The 15,591-nt window shown below is 44.0% G+C and overlaps 1 protein-coding gene across 1 annotated transcript in view; it reads left to right on the top strand.

Moving 5' to 3' along the window:
* Window positions 1-15,591, top strand: part of LOC309889776 (urea transporter 2-like) — a 323,422-nt gene that overhangs the window by 284,454 nt on the left and 23,377 nt on the right. Inside the window, exons 5-12 of the mRNA XM_082782805.1 lie at window positions 436-627; window positions 2,922-3,111; window positions 3,397-3,525; window positions 6,482-6,674; window positions 7,522-7,669; window positions 9,257-9,391; window positions 9,973-10,022; window positions 10,936-11,194. Of these exons, the coding sequence (XP_082638931.1) occupies window positions 436-627; window positions 2,922-3,111; window positions 3,397-3,525; window positions 6,482-6,674; window positions 7,522-7,669; window positions 9,257-9,391; window positions 9,973-10,022; window positions 10,936-11,194 (1,296 nt within the window). The remainder of the gene's footprint in view (window positions 1-435; window positions 628-2,921; window positions 3,112-3,396; window positions 3,526-6,481; window positions 6,675-7,521; window positions 7,670-9,256; window positions 9,392-9,972; window positions 10,023-10,935; window positions 11,195-15,591) is intronic.

The raw sequence follows: 15,591 nt of genomic DNA, 5'->3' as shown, positions 1-15,591 counted from the left end.
TCCTACTGCCTGCTACCTCACTGGCAACTCATGTTGCTTCCCTCCAGCAGGTCAGGCAGCTCTGGCCAGCAGGCAGGCACTGCTTGGTTACTTTTCGGGCACCATGTCCACTGTCCAACCTGTCACATATCAGGGTGAGATGCTCCAGGGCACCCGTGCCATATCCACTCTGCCACCTCACAGCTCTGTGCCACAGCTCCACGGCAGCACTGGGTCATTTCCTGGTCCTCATCCCCAGGAGAAGACAACCACAGCAGGTAACCGCTGTGCCAGGTGGCAGCTCACGTTGCTCCCAGCACTGGTTCAGGCAGGTGTCTTCCATGAAATGTCCCATCTTTGAAAAAATGATATCGCCAAGGGCCTCTAACCTACAGCAGAAAGTTGCCAGAGCACAACCCAAGAGGTTTTCTAACACTCAAACTTTGTGATTTACAGTTCCTTCTTTTCACCACCCAAAGGAGATGGAGCTCGGAGAAATCGTAGTGACTGGGAGTCCGGGCGAGAGGAATTTGTACGCAGAGCAGAAGCCACGAACCCAGGACCTGCTGGGGAAGAATGGAAAGCAAATCCACCGAGTCTTCAAGTATCTCACGGGAGAAATGAAAGAATATGGGGAGTGGATGAAAAGTAAGCATGGGGATGTGTTTGGGGCTCTCAAGGAGCGAGCTGGAGCAGCTATGTCACCACTAGCACTAATAGGGCTGGGGCAAAAGGCGAGGGGCTGTTTCACCTTCTGGGGAGGCATGGCCCAATCTCACTGCCAACTTCTGTCCTTTTAGCCCAAATTACTCTATTCTCATGAAAGGAATCTCACTGCATGCTCTTGCTATTACCATGGCTGCACACAATTCAGCACAGGCAAGAAGATGTCTTTTACACTTAATCAGTCATTAGCATCATGTTCCTGGCGGCGGTGCCCAGAATCACACGTCAGGGCTGGGAGTTTGGTCTCATTTGTAAGTGCTTTAGATCAGCAGCCATCTCCTTGGCCACGTGTGGGCTGGCAGTGGGGACTTGGCTCCTGCATGTGCGGGCAAAGGCTCTTGTATAACCATTCTTCGGGGAGCAGTAAGCACCGCGGGTGTTTTGTTCTGATAAAGTACAAAGCAAGTCCTGATCTCAAAAGATTTAATGTCCGGGTAGGAACAATACATGAGCAGATGGTCTGTGTTACCCAGAATTATTGGGGATTAGGGGCTCTGGGAGGCTATGCAAGACTGTGGGTCCTCTGTCAGGGCTAGGTTCGTTAGCAGCACAACTCTTGCAAGGGGAGAGAATAAGAGACAGCTGTGTGCAGCCTGCTGGGCTGCGCAGTGGCCATCCTTGGTGGAGGAGGTGGGCTGAGATGCCTCCATGCAGGGGGCTCAGCACAGTCCCCAGCCGTGGGAAAACATCCCCTCTTTGTTTACTCCAGTGGCCTGTGCTTGGCAGACCACTTTTATTATTCAGTGTCCCGAAAAGCTTCCTACCCCTACACACTGTAACCATATTTCAATACCATTAATACTGGTGTCTAACACCAAGAGCACTGCTGATATATTTCATAGCGCAACAGTGAATTTTAGTAAGAATTCCCAAACGAGCCCAATCACTTTTCTCTAAGGAGCTCATTCACTCCTGGTTGTAACTGCCTGGCTCCACATCAACACACCGCCCGAGGGATGCCTGCAGAGCCATCCCTTAAGTCGCACTCCAGCTTTTTGGGAGGGCTCTCCCAGGGATGCTGAAGAGATACAGGATGGTACCCAGCCCTTCAGAGATCCTCTATTTAAGCTTCTCTCCTCAGAAAACAGGTCTTGAGACTCAAATATAAATACAACAGAGAAGGGAAGTGGAAAAGTGGGTGAGAGAAAGCTATTAGGAAAAAGATTTTGCCCAGGTTCAAGAAGTAGCCTGGTACTTTGCACTGTGCCTAACTAACAATGTAAACTGAGAAACAATTAATTTTAAATATTTACAAAGATTAAAAATGTATATACACATTTTATGAACATCTTGTACATGCAAGCACACCTTCTTTTTCATATCTTCTCCTTACACCATGCTTATTAACACACAGCAGCACAATACCATTTACACCTCTCCCTCAAACTTGGCAGCAAAAGCCCTCAGGTCAATTTACAACAGAAAAGCCAGCAACAGAGCTCCTGCAGTGCTGCAAGACCCTCCTCTGCCCACGGAGATCACTAGGAGCACCGTGCTGAGATACGCTCAGACAGCCACGCACATCCCACCTGCCCCTGCACTCACCTGAGGCACTCAAGCTCGGGGTCCATTTGCTCTGTCCAGTAGGCTTCCATGAAGGGCAGTGGCCCTTTGTGCTTTGGAAATGCCTCTTTTCTCTGAGGACAGTCTGAGCTATAGTAACTGTTGTCTTCATTCAGGTTCTTCACTTCCCAAAGTACTTTTATATATAATATTTTTAAACTTCGTGAGTTTGATCCCATCTCCTGTATATAGTGTGCCTCCATATCATGGATTGCCAACTCTCTCCCTAAAACAGCAGAAGTGTTTCTTTTTATATTTCCCTATCCCCACACAGATTGCTTTCAGCCTTTGCCTAAGTCCCTCTCTGTCTGAATTATACATAGAAAAGGGTCTATCTCCTTGTTACATTTATAGCAGAATCTTATGCAACCTACTGTGCAAGAAAGACTATTTTTTTGACCACCATAAATAAACCACTTTTTATGAATCTCTCCATGGACTTTATAGCAGTGCCCAGTCCACCCCTGTTAGCTTTTCAAGTGCCAGATGCAAAATATGCTCAGACAGCAATAAATCAGAGACCATTTTTACAGTCCTGTTGATACTTCGCCTCTGTTCTGTGGCCAGAAAGCAACTGTAGAGCTGAGTGTGCTTTGAAGAGGCCCTGCTGAAATGCTGCCTTATCACCAGCAATTTTATTTGATCTCCTCCAGATAAGCCCCTAATGGTTCAGCTGGTGGACTGGATCTTGCGAGGCACCTCCCAGGTGATGTTTGTCAACAACCCCCTCAGCGGGCTGTTCATTTTAGTGGGGCTTTTCATCCAGAAGCCCTGGTGGATGCTCACAGGCTGCGCTGGATCAGTTGTGTCAACGTTAACAGCACTGGCCCTCAGCCAGGACAGGTAGGTGGAAGCTCGTGGCTGGGATGATCATTATGGTGTCAGGAACCTGCTGAGGGGTCACAGCCTCACGTTCAGGTGTATCAGAACCAGCAGACCAGCTTCCCTTGTGGGTCATCACGGTTCAATGGGCTCCAAACTGCCTCCTCCCTCGGCACACCAATCCAGCATTTTTTCCATCCTCTCCCTACAGTCCTTTTTCCAGAAGGAGGGCATTTTTAAGTTGTATTTCATTGGGTCTCTGTGACAGGTCACCTTCTGCCTTGCAAACGTTTCTTTCTATCACAGATCAGCCATTGCAGCCGGGCAGCATGGCTATAACGGGATCTTGGTGGGACTGCTCATGGCTGTCTACTCTGACAAAGGGGACTACTACTGGTGGCTTCTTCCTCCTGTGGCAGTTACATCCATGGCCTGGTAAGCATCCCTTCTCCTAGGGACAATTCTCAGAGAATGAGGAATCCTGCTGTGTGCATCTTAAAGACATTGCAAGTCGCCTCTGCCCAGTCTCCTACATCAGTAGCTCCAGCCACAGCAGTGCTGGGAAGGGCATTCGTTGATGCACAGAGCTTGTCAAACACCTTGGTAGAAGGCCGAGTGCGCTGACAAAGCTAATCACAGCAGAAGGACAAAGCAGCTCTACTTCAACACTCTGCAAATGGCCCTCTTCAGCAGACCACATTCAGGGCGGGTGTCATTGCACTCAGCACCCCAACTGTCCTCCCTTACCCAGGCACTGAACTGACCTGGAGCTCTCCCTCAGGCTGAATTCAATCTTCCCCGTCTCAGATCCGCAACCAGTCATGAGCAAAATTAATTCCTCCAAGTAGCTCCAAATGCCAGACAATGTCCTTTAAGGATTAGTTACCAATGCTAAATACAGGCCTTAACAGCACTGCAGAATCTGCCTAACAGCTTCGACTGAAATTAATTTGAGAGTCACATTTTAATCACTGCTAGTGATAAGACACAAATCATTATTGCATTTCACTGCTTTTAAAATCAGATTTTTCAATATTTTATTTCATTAGTCACTCTCAGCGAAGGTCATTTTGTGACACCCTCTCAAAACCCAGAACATGTTGCAAGAATGTTTAGTCTGTCTTGCCTGCCAGAATTCCCTGAGGCTTTTTATTCAAAATTTTCCTTATTCTTCTAGTTCAGGGACTTGAGGGAAGAGCTGAAAGACTTTAAAATTAGACATTTCAGTGATTTTTTTCAACTGGTACTTTGTATTTCAGCTTTGGAAGTCAGCATTTCTTTAATTGTTTCTTTCTTCCTGACAAGATGTATAACTGGCAGAAGCTTTGTATTTCAACACAGAAATTAGGACACTGTTTTCACTGAAGTGGTGTTTTTTCTTTTGCACAGTGACAAGGAAATCTGTAACTGCTCTGGAAACCAAATTTGTCATAAAAGAATAGGCTTCATCTGAGAATATAAAATGAGAACAAAGCATTTTTCCACTGATAGTATCTACACAACAGGACACAAGCTGTTGCTTTTGAAATGCCAAATACTTCTTTTTTTTTTTTTTTTTTTTTTTTTGTGGTGGTGGTGGTGGTAGTGGGATTTTTTGTTTGTTTTGTTTTTCCTTTGTGTGCGTGTTTTTATTTTGTGTTTGTTTTTAATATTTTACATCTCTTAATTAAGATTTTCCGTCCTGCTTGATCACCTCTCCTGCTTTAATCCTCTTCCAGAATTGTCTTACCACTTCTGGTACTCCCCAAACCATTTGAACACACAAAATGCAATTTTATAATTCCTTCTTCTCTCTTGTCTCTTCAAGACTGGAGCTTTTTTCACCAACCAGAGTTTTCCATGGCTGTTCCTGTGGTATTCCCCAAAATCTGCTTTTCTGTTTCTTGCTACATTTCTCTACAGGAGTAGAGGCCAGATCACCTTCTTCCCTGCAGGCCTACATAGAGTTCTGGATGCTTTTCTTTATTGTCTCTCTGAGCCTGGTATAACTAGCAGAGCACCCATACACTAGCCAGCTTTCCTGAGAGGACAGCATGGCGTTTTTATCACCTGTTGTTAAGCGAGGTGCAGACCATGGCTGCATCCTCCAGCCACTGGGGCCCAGACCGGTGCCTGTGATCCAGGGCCTCTGCCCATGCCAGGGTACATGGCTGCTGCTTTCCCCTTTGCAGACCCAGCTGGTAGAAAAGCTGGGCACGTACCCCAGGGACACACAGGGTTTTGCAAGTGAATTTAGTGCCAGCAGCCAGCCTCAGACACAGGGGCTGTGATCCATGGTCCTGCTCCAGCCCTCACTCCTCCCTCACGCCAGTCCCCCAGCAGCTGGGGAGCACACACCACTCCCATCCGGGGCTGGGAGGAGAAGACCCCACTCCTCCAGCAGCTGATGGCAGGGCCCCGCTGACTTCCAGAGCTGGCACCACAGCCCTAGGCCTACGCCCCACAGCCTGGCTCCAGCAGCTGGCACTAAATTCACTCACACACACACAGGTCCCCGTGGGACACACACACATATAGGAGGGAGTGTGAACGCACAGAGAGAGAGTTGGGAAAAGGTTTAATGAGAAAATATAAGAGCACGGGACAAACTGCAGTGACCAGGCACAGGGCTCAAGCAGAAAAGCGTACTGACTGCCCCATTTTATACACAACTAGCCCTTCCCTACTCTTTCTACCGACTCCTCTTCGATCCTTCTGCTGCCCTTCCCCTGCACCCTCCCCCCCACCTCATGGCACCCAGTTTCTGCACCCTCCCAGTCTGGGTCCCTCTTATCAGCTGCAAAGTCCAGCTTTATCTTCCTGGAAGCGGGTCTCTAGTTTGCAAGCCCATCAATCTGTGTGACTGTGAGGTTTGTTTCTGGTCATTGTCTATGTTTTACTTTGTCGGGTCCATGTCTCAGCATTCTGATTATTGTTCCCTCTAATTTTTATTATTAGCCCAATTTAGAAATCCTCAGTCAGGCAACCTTGCTTGAATCAACATTACCATATTCCATCTCTTTCCTTATCAGTCTGTACAGGTATCTGGTCAGTGTATATTTCCACTGATTGATCAGGACCTCTCTGAGTGGTTGTTCCCTTTCCCCTTCATCAGCCACCCTCCCACTAACCCATTTTTGTGTATCCCTTAGTCAGACATTTTTTTCCTTCAACGAATAAACAGCCTCACACTACACGTACCCTTATATCCAATAATCGTATATGATAATTGCTGTAAAAAGACAAATAGCATTCTCTAACTTTTGATCTGATGCTGTCTAGAACATGAAACTACCCAATGTTTCTAAAATACTTGTGTTTACAAGAGCTTATGACCGAAGTAGTAGGATGTTTCACCACTTTAACTATTATGGACAAGCTATACTTGTTTCTTTTCTTCTTTTGTACTCAGTCCAGTCCTGACCAGTGCATTGGGATCCATCTTCAGTAAATGGGACCTTCCCGTTTTCACTCTGCCCTTCAATATTGCAGTGACTTTGTACTTGGCAGCCACAGGACACTACAACCTCTTCTTCCCTACAACCCTCATCAAGCCTGTAGCATCAGTGCCCAATATTACCTGGACTGCAATCAATGTGCCTCTGGTAAGTTTCTTCCCAACTAGTTTATGATATTTCATTAAAAATGTGCACGTGAAGACATTCAGCTCTGGATAACAATTTTGAATAGGTCAGAATGGGCATATGATATGTACAGCCTGTAGCAATTCACAGATAAATGTCTTGGCTCAGTTCATTTCATAGAAGACAGTGCCCTAAAAGCCCCAGGGACAGTCCTGGCTGACCCAGCAGAAAGGCTGATCAAGGCTGAAGGAAGAAAGATCCTGAACTTCTCACTCCACCTAAAGCTAGACTGCCCTAAAACATGGCTTGAGTACTCTTGATACAGAAGTACATCTCGATATTCAATCCCACTGCCCAGATGTGTTTAAAGGGATATCAGCAGGACGGTCAATGACAATATCAAAAGAGGGAATAAACATCATGATATCAAAGGGACAGAGATTCATTTACAACCAGTCCCCACAGGCCAGATCTAGCACTGGAAAAGGTTTTATTACATTCACCCTCACAAAGAAACATAAAGATAATTGGTATATTTCATATAATATAATAAATCAACCCCACCACAGTATTGCTGCCTAGGAAGGTTACTGTTTCTCTTCCACTAAAGGCACCCCCAACACACTGTGTGTGTTTGTTCAGAGACCATATTACCATCCCAGAAGAAGCAAAAGTCCATCTTTAACTTGAGGAAGTTCAGACCAAACAGTGAACTAATTCACACTGAAGGACAAAATACTCACATTTACCCAGCAGCCTCACTCAGAGCCAGGATTGTTTCCTTTCCTTTCTAAACATTAGCTTGGATGAAATAACTGTTGTGTCCTCAGAGTTAGAATAACATGCCCTTTTCTGCTGGCTGCTGCAGCTCTTGCAATCCATCCCGGTCGGTGTTGGGCAAGTGTATGGCTGCGAAAACCCCTGGACTGGAGGTATCTTCCTTGTTGCTCTACTTATCTCCTCCCCACTTATTTGCTTGCATGCTGCAATTGGGTCTGCAGTGGGGATGTTTGCAGGTAAGAAATATTTACCAAAGTCATTTTTGTAACTAGACTACCTTAACCCAAGATGTCAGGAGATTCTGTCCAGACTTAATAGATGAATGGGCTTAGATGTACTTGGGAATACACTCCTATCCTTGAAAGTCTCTCTAAATTCCAAAGGTCTTACTGAAGGTCACTCAACATGGTGAAGGCAAGAACAGAAGCATACTTTCTTTAAGCTCTGAACTTGGTACTAGATTTGTAATTCAGGCAGGTATTTGTTCCACCTTGATGAATCCCATGGAGATGATGATAAAATAAAATAAAATAAAATAAAATAAAATAAAATAAAATAAAATAAAATAAAATAAAATAAAATAAAATAAAATAAAATAAAATAAAGAAATAATTTCATTGATCTCTTGCCACCAGAAGTATGCTAAATTACAACCACAAGCAAAGATCTGCCTCAGAGCTAACCAGTCAATGAGAACAAACAGACTTTTCTACTATGGAGTTCATTCTACCTTGCTGCAGATTTGTAAAAGCAGCTCAATGAATGCTGCCCAAAATAGCCTGTCTCTGGGAAACAGTCTTAAGCTAAGACAGACAAGATCAATGCCATTTATCAGAGCAATTTTAGTTTAAAAAAATTATGATGAAATAAGCGTGGTCTGAGGCAAGTACCTCTAAAAAAAAGGTGCAGACATGCAACATTAAGTTCTGATTTCTGCTCTGAAAAGCTTTATACAAGATGTCATCTGCCTTGTATTTGTCTTTTTAAACAAAACTATCCACAATTTGTACAGTTAAGAGCATTTGGCAAGTTGGGTACAGATCTGACATTTAATCTAGAAGGGAAAGGTCAGGGGAAAGTCTGTGGGAATAAGTGTGGTGAAAAGGAACAGAAGACGAATGAGGGCATTATAGCAGGAAATGTCTTGATCTTAAAAATAAGGTGGCCTGTGTACTACATATTGTGCTATCCTTTTTATTGGTACATCTGAAGCCTATGAGAAGTCCTGTAGAAGTACCTATGACATCAGGTTTGGAGCAGACCCTCAGCTCCCACCCGACTGGAGAATTTCCACAGCAATGATGGAGTGGCCACATTTAGTATTTTAGCAAAGGTCACTCAGAAAAGATGGAAAATTCTGCTTCCTCCCACAAAAAAAAAAAAAAAAAAGAAAGAAAGAAACACTCAGCTGTTCCTCCAATACTGAAGCTCAGGGTATGCGTGAGCTTTAAACAATATACGTGAGCACAGATTTCTGCAAGCAGTAAAGCTAAGCCAGAAACCCCTCGTGCACTCTGGCTAGATCCTCCATCTGGAGATCTGGGGGACTAACCACAACACACTCAGGGCATAAGCAGGAAATTTTTCTGAAAGAAACCTTTCAGACTGAGTCAAACACCAACCCCAAGGACATCATCATAGCACCAAAATCATAAACTTCATTTTATTTCACCTTTTTTCTGCACGTGGTTGTCATGCAACTGTGAACCCAGTTAAATGTCTGGATATCATACGGAAGGGGGATTGGGTTCCCTGCAAGTCACAGATCCTCCTGCAGATACTTTTCATACCTGACCTCAACCCACTGCTTTTTTGTCTTGCAGCACTGAGCATTGCAACACCCTTTGACAGCATCTACCTTGGCTTACACAATTACAACTGTGCACTCGCATGCATTGCGATTGGAGGCATGTTCTATGCCCTGACCTGGCAGACTCACTTGCTGGCACTTGCTTGTGGTATGTATCTTTTACATTAAGGGGAGCCAAAAATTGATGCAGCCACACAGTCTATGAACAATACAGGCTTGGAGTCAACTGTGGACTCCACGTTTTGTTTGCTGCAAAACATGTTACTGTGCAAGAGTTATTTCGGTGATGGCATCAGATTTTAGTCACAAGTGGTTGCAAGTCACAAGTGCAGAAGGAAGGGTCTTTAGATACTGATAGCACAGAAACATCTAGAAGGGGCAGAAGCACCAGGGTTTGTGAAAGAAGCACAGCTCTGCCATTAGCAGAAGCCTAACAAATTCAAAACTCGGCAGATTTATAGAAGCAGCCATTTCAGACCTATATGTACCCTTATGGGAAATGCATCATAAATAGAGAGCTACTGCACAAATTCAGTTCAAAAAAAAAAAAAACCAACAAACAAACAAACAAAAAAACCTAATTGTTGAATTCTAACATTAAACCTCACATCAGGTAGCTGGGAGGATCATTTCCCATGCATTTGGACACTTTAATATTTCTGATAATTTCTTTGGAAAGATGAGCAAGGCTTTCCTCACCTTGAGCTGTCTTTGGTTTTCTTTCCTCAGCATTATTCTGTGCCTACTCTGGAGCAGCTTTTACTAATGCCCTATCTGTGGTAAGTTTAGTTATTTTGGGGGTTTTGTTTAACTGTACTCTTGATTTTATCATTATATAAAGCCAAGGAAGTTCCTCCAAACTGTCAGTTCTGACAGCATTGAAGTGAGAATGCTGCAGCCAGCAGCAGGTCTTTTATAGATTTCACAACAGTTAACAGTGCACCTGCAGACTACAGCTGCAAATATGATTTCAAAAAACTTTGGAGTGGGAGTGTGCACATACATGTGAATTCCAGAAACAGCTTGTAGTTTGAGATGCAAGATTTAGTTACAGGCAGCATTTTTAAACAAATACAGCAGTCTACTGTTTTCCTTGCTTTTTCCAAGGTCTTTTTCCACACTCTCCCACCATTTTTTTTCCCCAAGTTTGGTCTGGCAACAAGAACTATACAAGTAAAAAAAATGAAAATAAAAAAGCCACTGCTCTCTTAAACATAAACTGATTGTATCTGGACAGCTCAAGAAAGAGATGAAGCCAGAACAGCCATGCTTTGTGTCTTCTTGAAGATCTGAAAGACTAAAGCAAAACCATATTTTAATAAAATTGATTTAGTAACTTACAAGGAAAAAAAAAAATAGAACTAGAAGCTTAAATGCATTAAATGTATTCATCTGGCACCCTCTCAGTAGAGCATAGGTCCACGCAGAGGGGTTGCTTTGTTAACCACACCTGGTTTGGGGATGCATCAGGGAAGAGGACACCTATTTCTTTTCTTGTGACCTTGGTTTTGGCAAACTCAAAGCCAGGTCAGGAGGTGAGAGCACAGTGCAGGACTGAGGGTTGGACGCAATGCCAGGAACGCATGGGCACTGACTGTGAATGTGTGTGAGTAGTACTCTCAGAACATGGTATTTGACAGGATGGTGAGAGGTTTCAAAGTGCACTCATCTGTCTGTCCTGTCCCCTCCCAGCTTGGACTGCCACTCTGTACCTGGCCTTTTTGCTTCTCTGCACTTCTCTTCTTGCTGATAACTTCAGACAACCCAGCCCTCTACAAAATCCCCCTCTGCAAAGTCACCTACCCAGAAGCCAACCGGATCTACTACCTGAGAATGATGAGAAGAGCATCAGAGAGCAGAAGAGAAGAGCAGAAACGAAAGGAGCAGAAACCTTCAGGTGGCTCTAAAATAAGCACAGGAGGCACCCCCCTGTGCACCCCCAAAAACAGCCGTGCTTACTGATTTCCAGTGACCAAGAGAAAGCAGTATCAGGGCAGTTTGTCAGATGCTAGCCAAGCGCTCTGCAGCTACAAACACCACCTTTGGCAGTGGTCTGTGAGCCAGGGATTTGGCACTGTATGCTGGAGGAAACACGATTTGCCCTTAAGCTAAGCTTTCCAAAAAGCACTCAGGTAACATAATAGCTGCCTTATCAATCCACATGTTATTAACTTGAAAGCCACCTCTTATCAACAATAATTATAAGAATAGGCAAAAGAACATAAACACTGGCAAGAGGCTGCATTTAATCTTGGATATGTAATTTAAAAAAATAAATATGCTGAGATGAGACATGGCATCTAATGATAATAATAAATAATGTAAGAAATCAAGTGCTGCACTTTAAATTAAGAACATGTACATCTGAAAGTGGAATAAACAGACTGATCTCTTACTTCCTTGTGTCTCATCAATGTCTAATCCTCTTAATCCCTCTTAACAGCTACAGCACACACAGGTAAATTCTTACAGTGTGTACTATTTTTGCTGCATCTTCTGACTCCTCATTAAGCTCCAAGACAATGAAGGTCTAAATATACATGCTTTAATCGTACTGGAAAAGTGACTAGCTAGCAATGATCAAATGTTTTTCTTTTCCTTGCATCATTGTCTGTCTTGCAAGTAGAAGATCTATCTCCTGCAGTCTGCAGGATAGCAGATCTGAATCCCCACATGCATCTGGTGGGAAATAGGAGCCTTTTATATAAAGAATGATATAAACATTTACTGTTGGCAGCAATTACCAAAGTCCTTTCTCTCCCTTTCTTAGGGAAATTGTTGCATTAAATCACAAGCAATGAACAAGTCCAAGTCTGCTCTTGGTGTCTGTTGAGGCTTGGACTGGGATCTTCTCATGGTTCTTCAGTATCTGGGCTGTCCCAGAGAAACCTCATGAAACACCACCATCGTTAGTCATGGGAAACTGAGGAGGACCTTGGTGCTGTGACACCCAGGGGAGTGGTTTCTGGCAGACATAAAGTACAAGAACACTGCCACTCTATGCTTCCTCTAAGTCCTTATGACAGGGAAGGGCTAATTAACCAAAAGAGTACTATCCTTGGGAACCTTTTCCAAAGCCACTGAAAAAAAAAAAAAAAAGCCTACCAGAAAGGCTTCCTCATCTAAAGCCACTTCATACAATCAGTTTAAAAATCATGGACCCAAATGAACCTGAAGATTTAAGGTTAAAATCCAGAGAGACACCACACAATGTTCAGATTAGATTGTTGTCCCTTCAGCCTCTTGATGTTGGGCTGTTTTGCAGATTTATTTGAGGCTCTCTGAGCAAACAGATAGGAGCCCAGCTCTAACTTGAACCTTTTGGAAAAAAGGTGGGCCTGAGCCCTGCCCAAGGGAAAGTCTGTGTCTTTATAAACTTTATAAAGTTAGCAGCACCAGAAACTGCCACTCTAAGCATCCCCTAAGCAGAGGCACACAAGATTGAATTCAGCCTGAGGGACAAAGTTATGGTGCTATTAAAAAGCATCTGAACATACTTAAAACAGGTTAGGCCATTCCAGGGACTTCAGTAAAGTTTAGTTCCCCCAAATGGATTACAACAGATTCAAGATTCCACCAGGTAGGACAGCTTCACACATGCACAAGACCAAATTTCAGTAGGCATAACTCTGTCATTGAAAATGTAGGAACCCAATGAGTTTTTGAGCCTGCTCCATCCCACAGACTTTCACCTATGTTACACCTCCATCCCGTTTTAGACCTCAGGCTGACCTCTGAATCCAACCATATAAAGGCCCTCCAGGAAAGCACCAAGGGAACCAGCTGGCATTCCTGCATGCCACAAGTCTTCTCAGAGACTAATAAAAGACCAAGAATCCCAGCAGCCTGCCCAACATGTTGGTCAGGAGACTTTTGCTTTGCTTAGAGGAATGGGACTGACCAGAGCTTGACACCTTGCCTACCTCTATGAAGGGGAGAAAGATCTGACAGATGTCCAACAGCAGCAAGTCAAAAAGCAAATCCATTTGCCTTTGGCTCCCATGCAAATCCCAGCAGCCACCCAGAGATGCTGAGCTCTTACAAGCTGCAGGCACAGATGTATTTCTTTAACACAAGACCAAGGGAGGGGAACCAGTGATTTAGGAGAAACAGATTGTTTGCAGAAGCAATCCATTACCCAGACACTGGACAAAAGCAGTGATGCCTTCAAGCTACCAGCAAGGGCTGCTGCAGGTGGATCTCCAGTCTCAGCCAGAGTCAAATGGCATTTGTAGGGTGTCCACACAGCTGCATATTCCTGCATGGTGATTCCAGAAAAAAACAACACGGGACAAAGAAACCATCAGAAAAGGTGTCAGTGGGCAGAGAAGGTGGTAGAGTGCCACAGGTTGCCAACCCATCCTTTTAGCCACAATACCAGCAAACCAACACTAGCAAAAAAGCAGTCCTGTACAGCTACTACAGATCAAAGACATCTCAAGGTTACTAATTCTGTAGAAAAACAAAGGCAGAATAACACATGAGGTGATACACGGCTGTCTGAACACCTTCCCTCTATAATAGCCAATGAAATATTAAACACACTTGAAATAGCAGGACCTGTTCATCTGCTCTGCATAATTTAAATTAGCTCATACACAATCCACCATTAAAGAAGGAATTGAATAGTAGCAACAGTTACAAAAATTACTGTAATAGAGTCAACTAAAATAATGCTAGAATCACGTTTTGTTTTCTAAGAAAAATATCAACTGTGGTTAATTATGCCAAGCATATTATTTATTTTCTTAAAAATAAGAGTAAAGTCCAAGCACAATATGGTTACTGGAAATAATTTGTCATGAAAGAGCCATTACAAACTTTAATTCCTCAGCCACAAGAGAATCCATCCTGAAATCAATTAGCAAAACAACTTCTAGAGTTGAAACCATCCATAAAGAACAGGGAATAAACAGCAGTCAAAAGATGTGAATAACTATACACACTACTAATAATTCTTGAAAACAGACAAGACAAATATCAAGTGTCTCCTGGATGGGAGCAGTAGGCAATAAAATCACTGACTGAAACTATCAGTGAAGCAACCCCAAGAGCAGGCTATCAAGTTCTACAGAAGATGTTAAGAGAAAGAAAAAAATAGTTTTTAATGCAACTAATAAGTTGCAGCCATTTCCAGAAGCACCACAGATTTAATATAAATTAATTCTGCCAAAAGGAAGGGGAAGGGGAAGGGGAAGGGGAAGGGGAAGGGGAAGGGGAAGGGGAAGGGGAAGGGGAAGGGGTAGGGGTAGGGGTAGGGGTAGGGGTAGGGGTAGGGGTAGGGGTAGGGGTAGGGGTAGGGGTAGGGGTAGGGGTAGGGGTAGGGGTAGGGGTAGGGGTAGGGGTAGGGGTAGGGGTAGGGGTAGGGAAATGGAAAGGGAAGGGGAAAGGGAAGGGGAAAGGGAAAGGGAAAGGGAAAGGGAAAGGGAAAGGGAAAGGGAAAGGGAAAGGGAAAGGGAAAGGGAAAGGGAAAGGGAAAGGGAAAGGGAAAGGGAAAGGGAAAGGGAAAGGGAAAGGGAAAGGGAAAGGGAAAGGGAAAGGGAAAGGGAAAGGGAAAAGCCCCCCCAAAAAAGTGTATTTTGTAGTTAGAGCAGTTACTCCAACCAGCTCGCATCTGCAGCAAGTGAAATGAATAATCATGCACAAATAAACACCTGGCATATGTAAAAACAACTTCCTGGAAACGTGCCTTCAAAAACCAAACAATGGCAAATGGGAGCAAACTAAGAAACACGAAGGAACCATGAATAGAGAGGACCGCCTATTCTGTGATAACTGGAGTCCAGTGTAAGACTACCTACACCATGTGGCTCTAAGAAAAATACTTACCTTATTATTCTAAATGTCATTTTTTCTTACTCTTCTATTTGCTTCTAACCCCCCAGTTTAAAATAAATAAATAAAACACCTTTGCTGTTTGAGATGACATTTCCATCTCTTCTCACACACATATAGGTGCTTCTGTTGTTAAGATCTGTTGCAGAGCCTCTAACAGCAAAAGCTGAGATGAGTGCTTCGGATGTCCTGGCTTGGGTATTGATTACTCCAGAATGATCTGTTAATCACTCTTCATGAACAACCAGCAAAGCTCTGCTGAGGTAACATGGAAGGGATTTGCCATCTCAGTGAACGTTGGTGGCACAAGTCAGAGCCACGCTGCCATCCACACCAGAGCATCTCATTCCCCACAATCAGCTCCCTTCACCTGATGGCCTTTTCCAAAGGGGATTTGGGCTTTATAAAATCTGTCTCTTGGAGCAAGGGCCTTCAATTAGATCTGAAGTCACTGATGAAGCACACAAATGCAATCCCTCCAGCCCTTCCCCAGTGCCTTTGCACAGCCCAGAC

Source organism: Aythya marila (genome assembly GCF_965140915.1).
Source record: "Aythya marila genome assembly, chromosome: Z".
Classification (NCBI taxonomy): domain Eukaryota; kingdom Metazoa; phylum Chordata; class Aves; order Anseriformes; family Anatidae; genus Aythya; species Aythya marila.
This window is presented reverse-complemented; position numbering and strand designations above follow the sequence as displayed.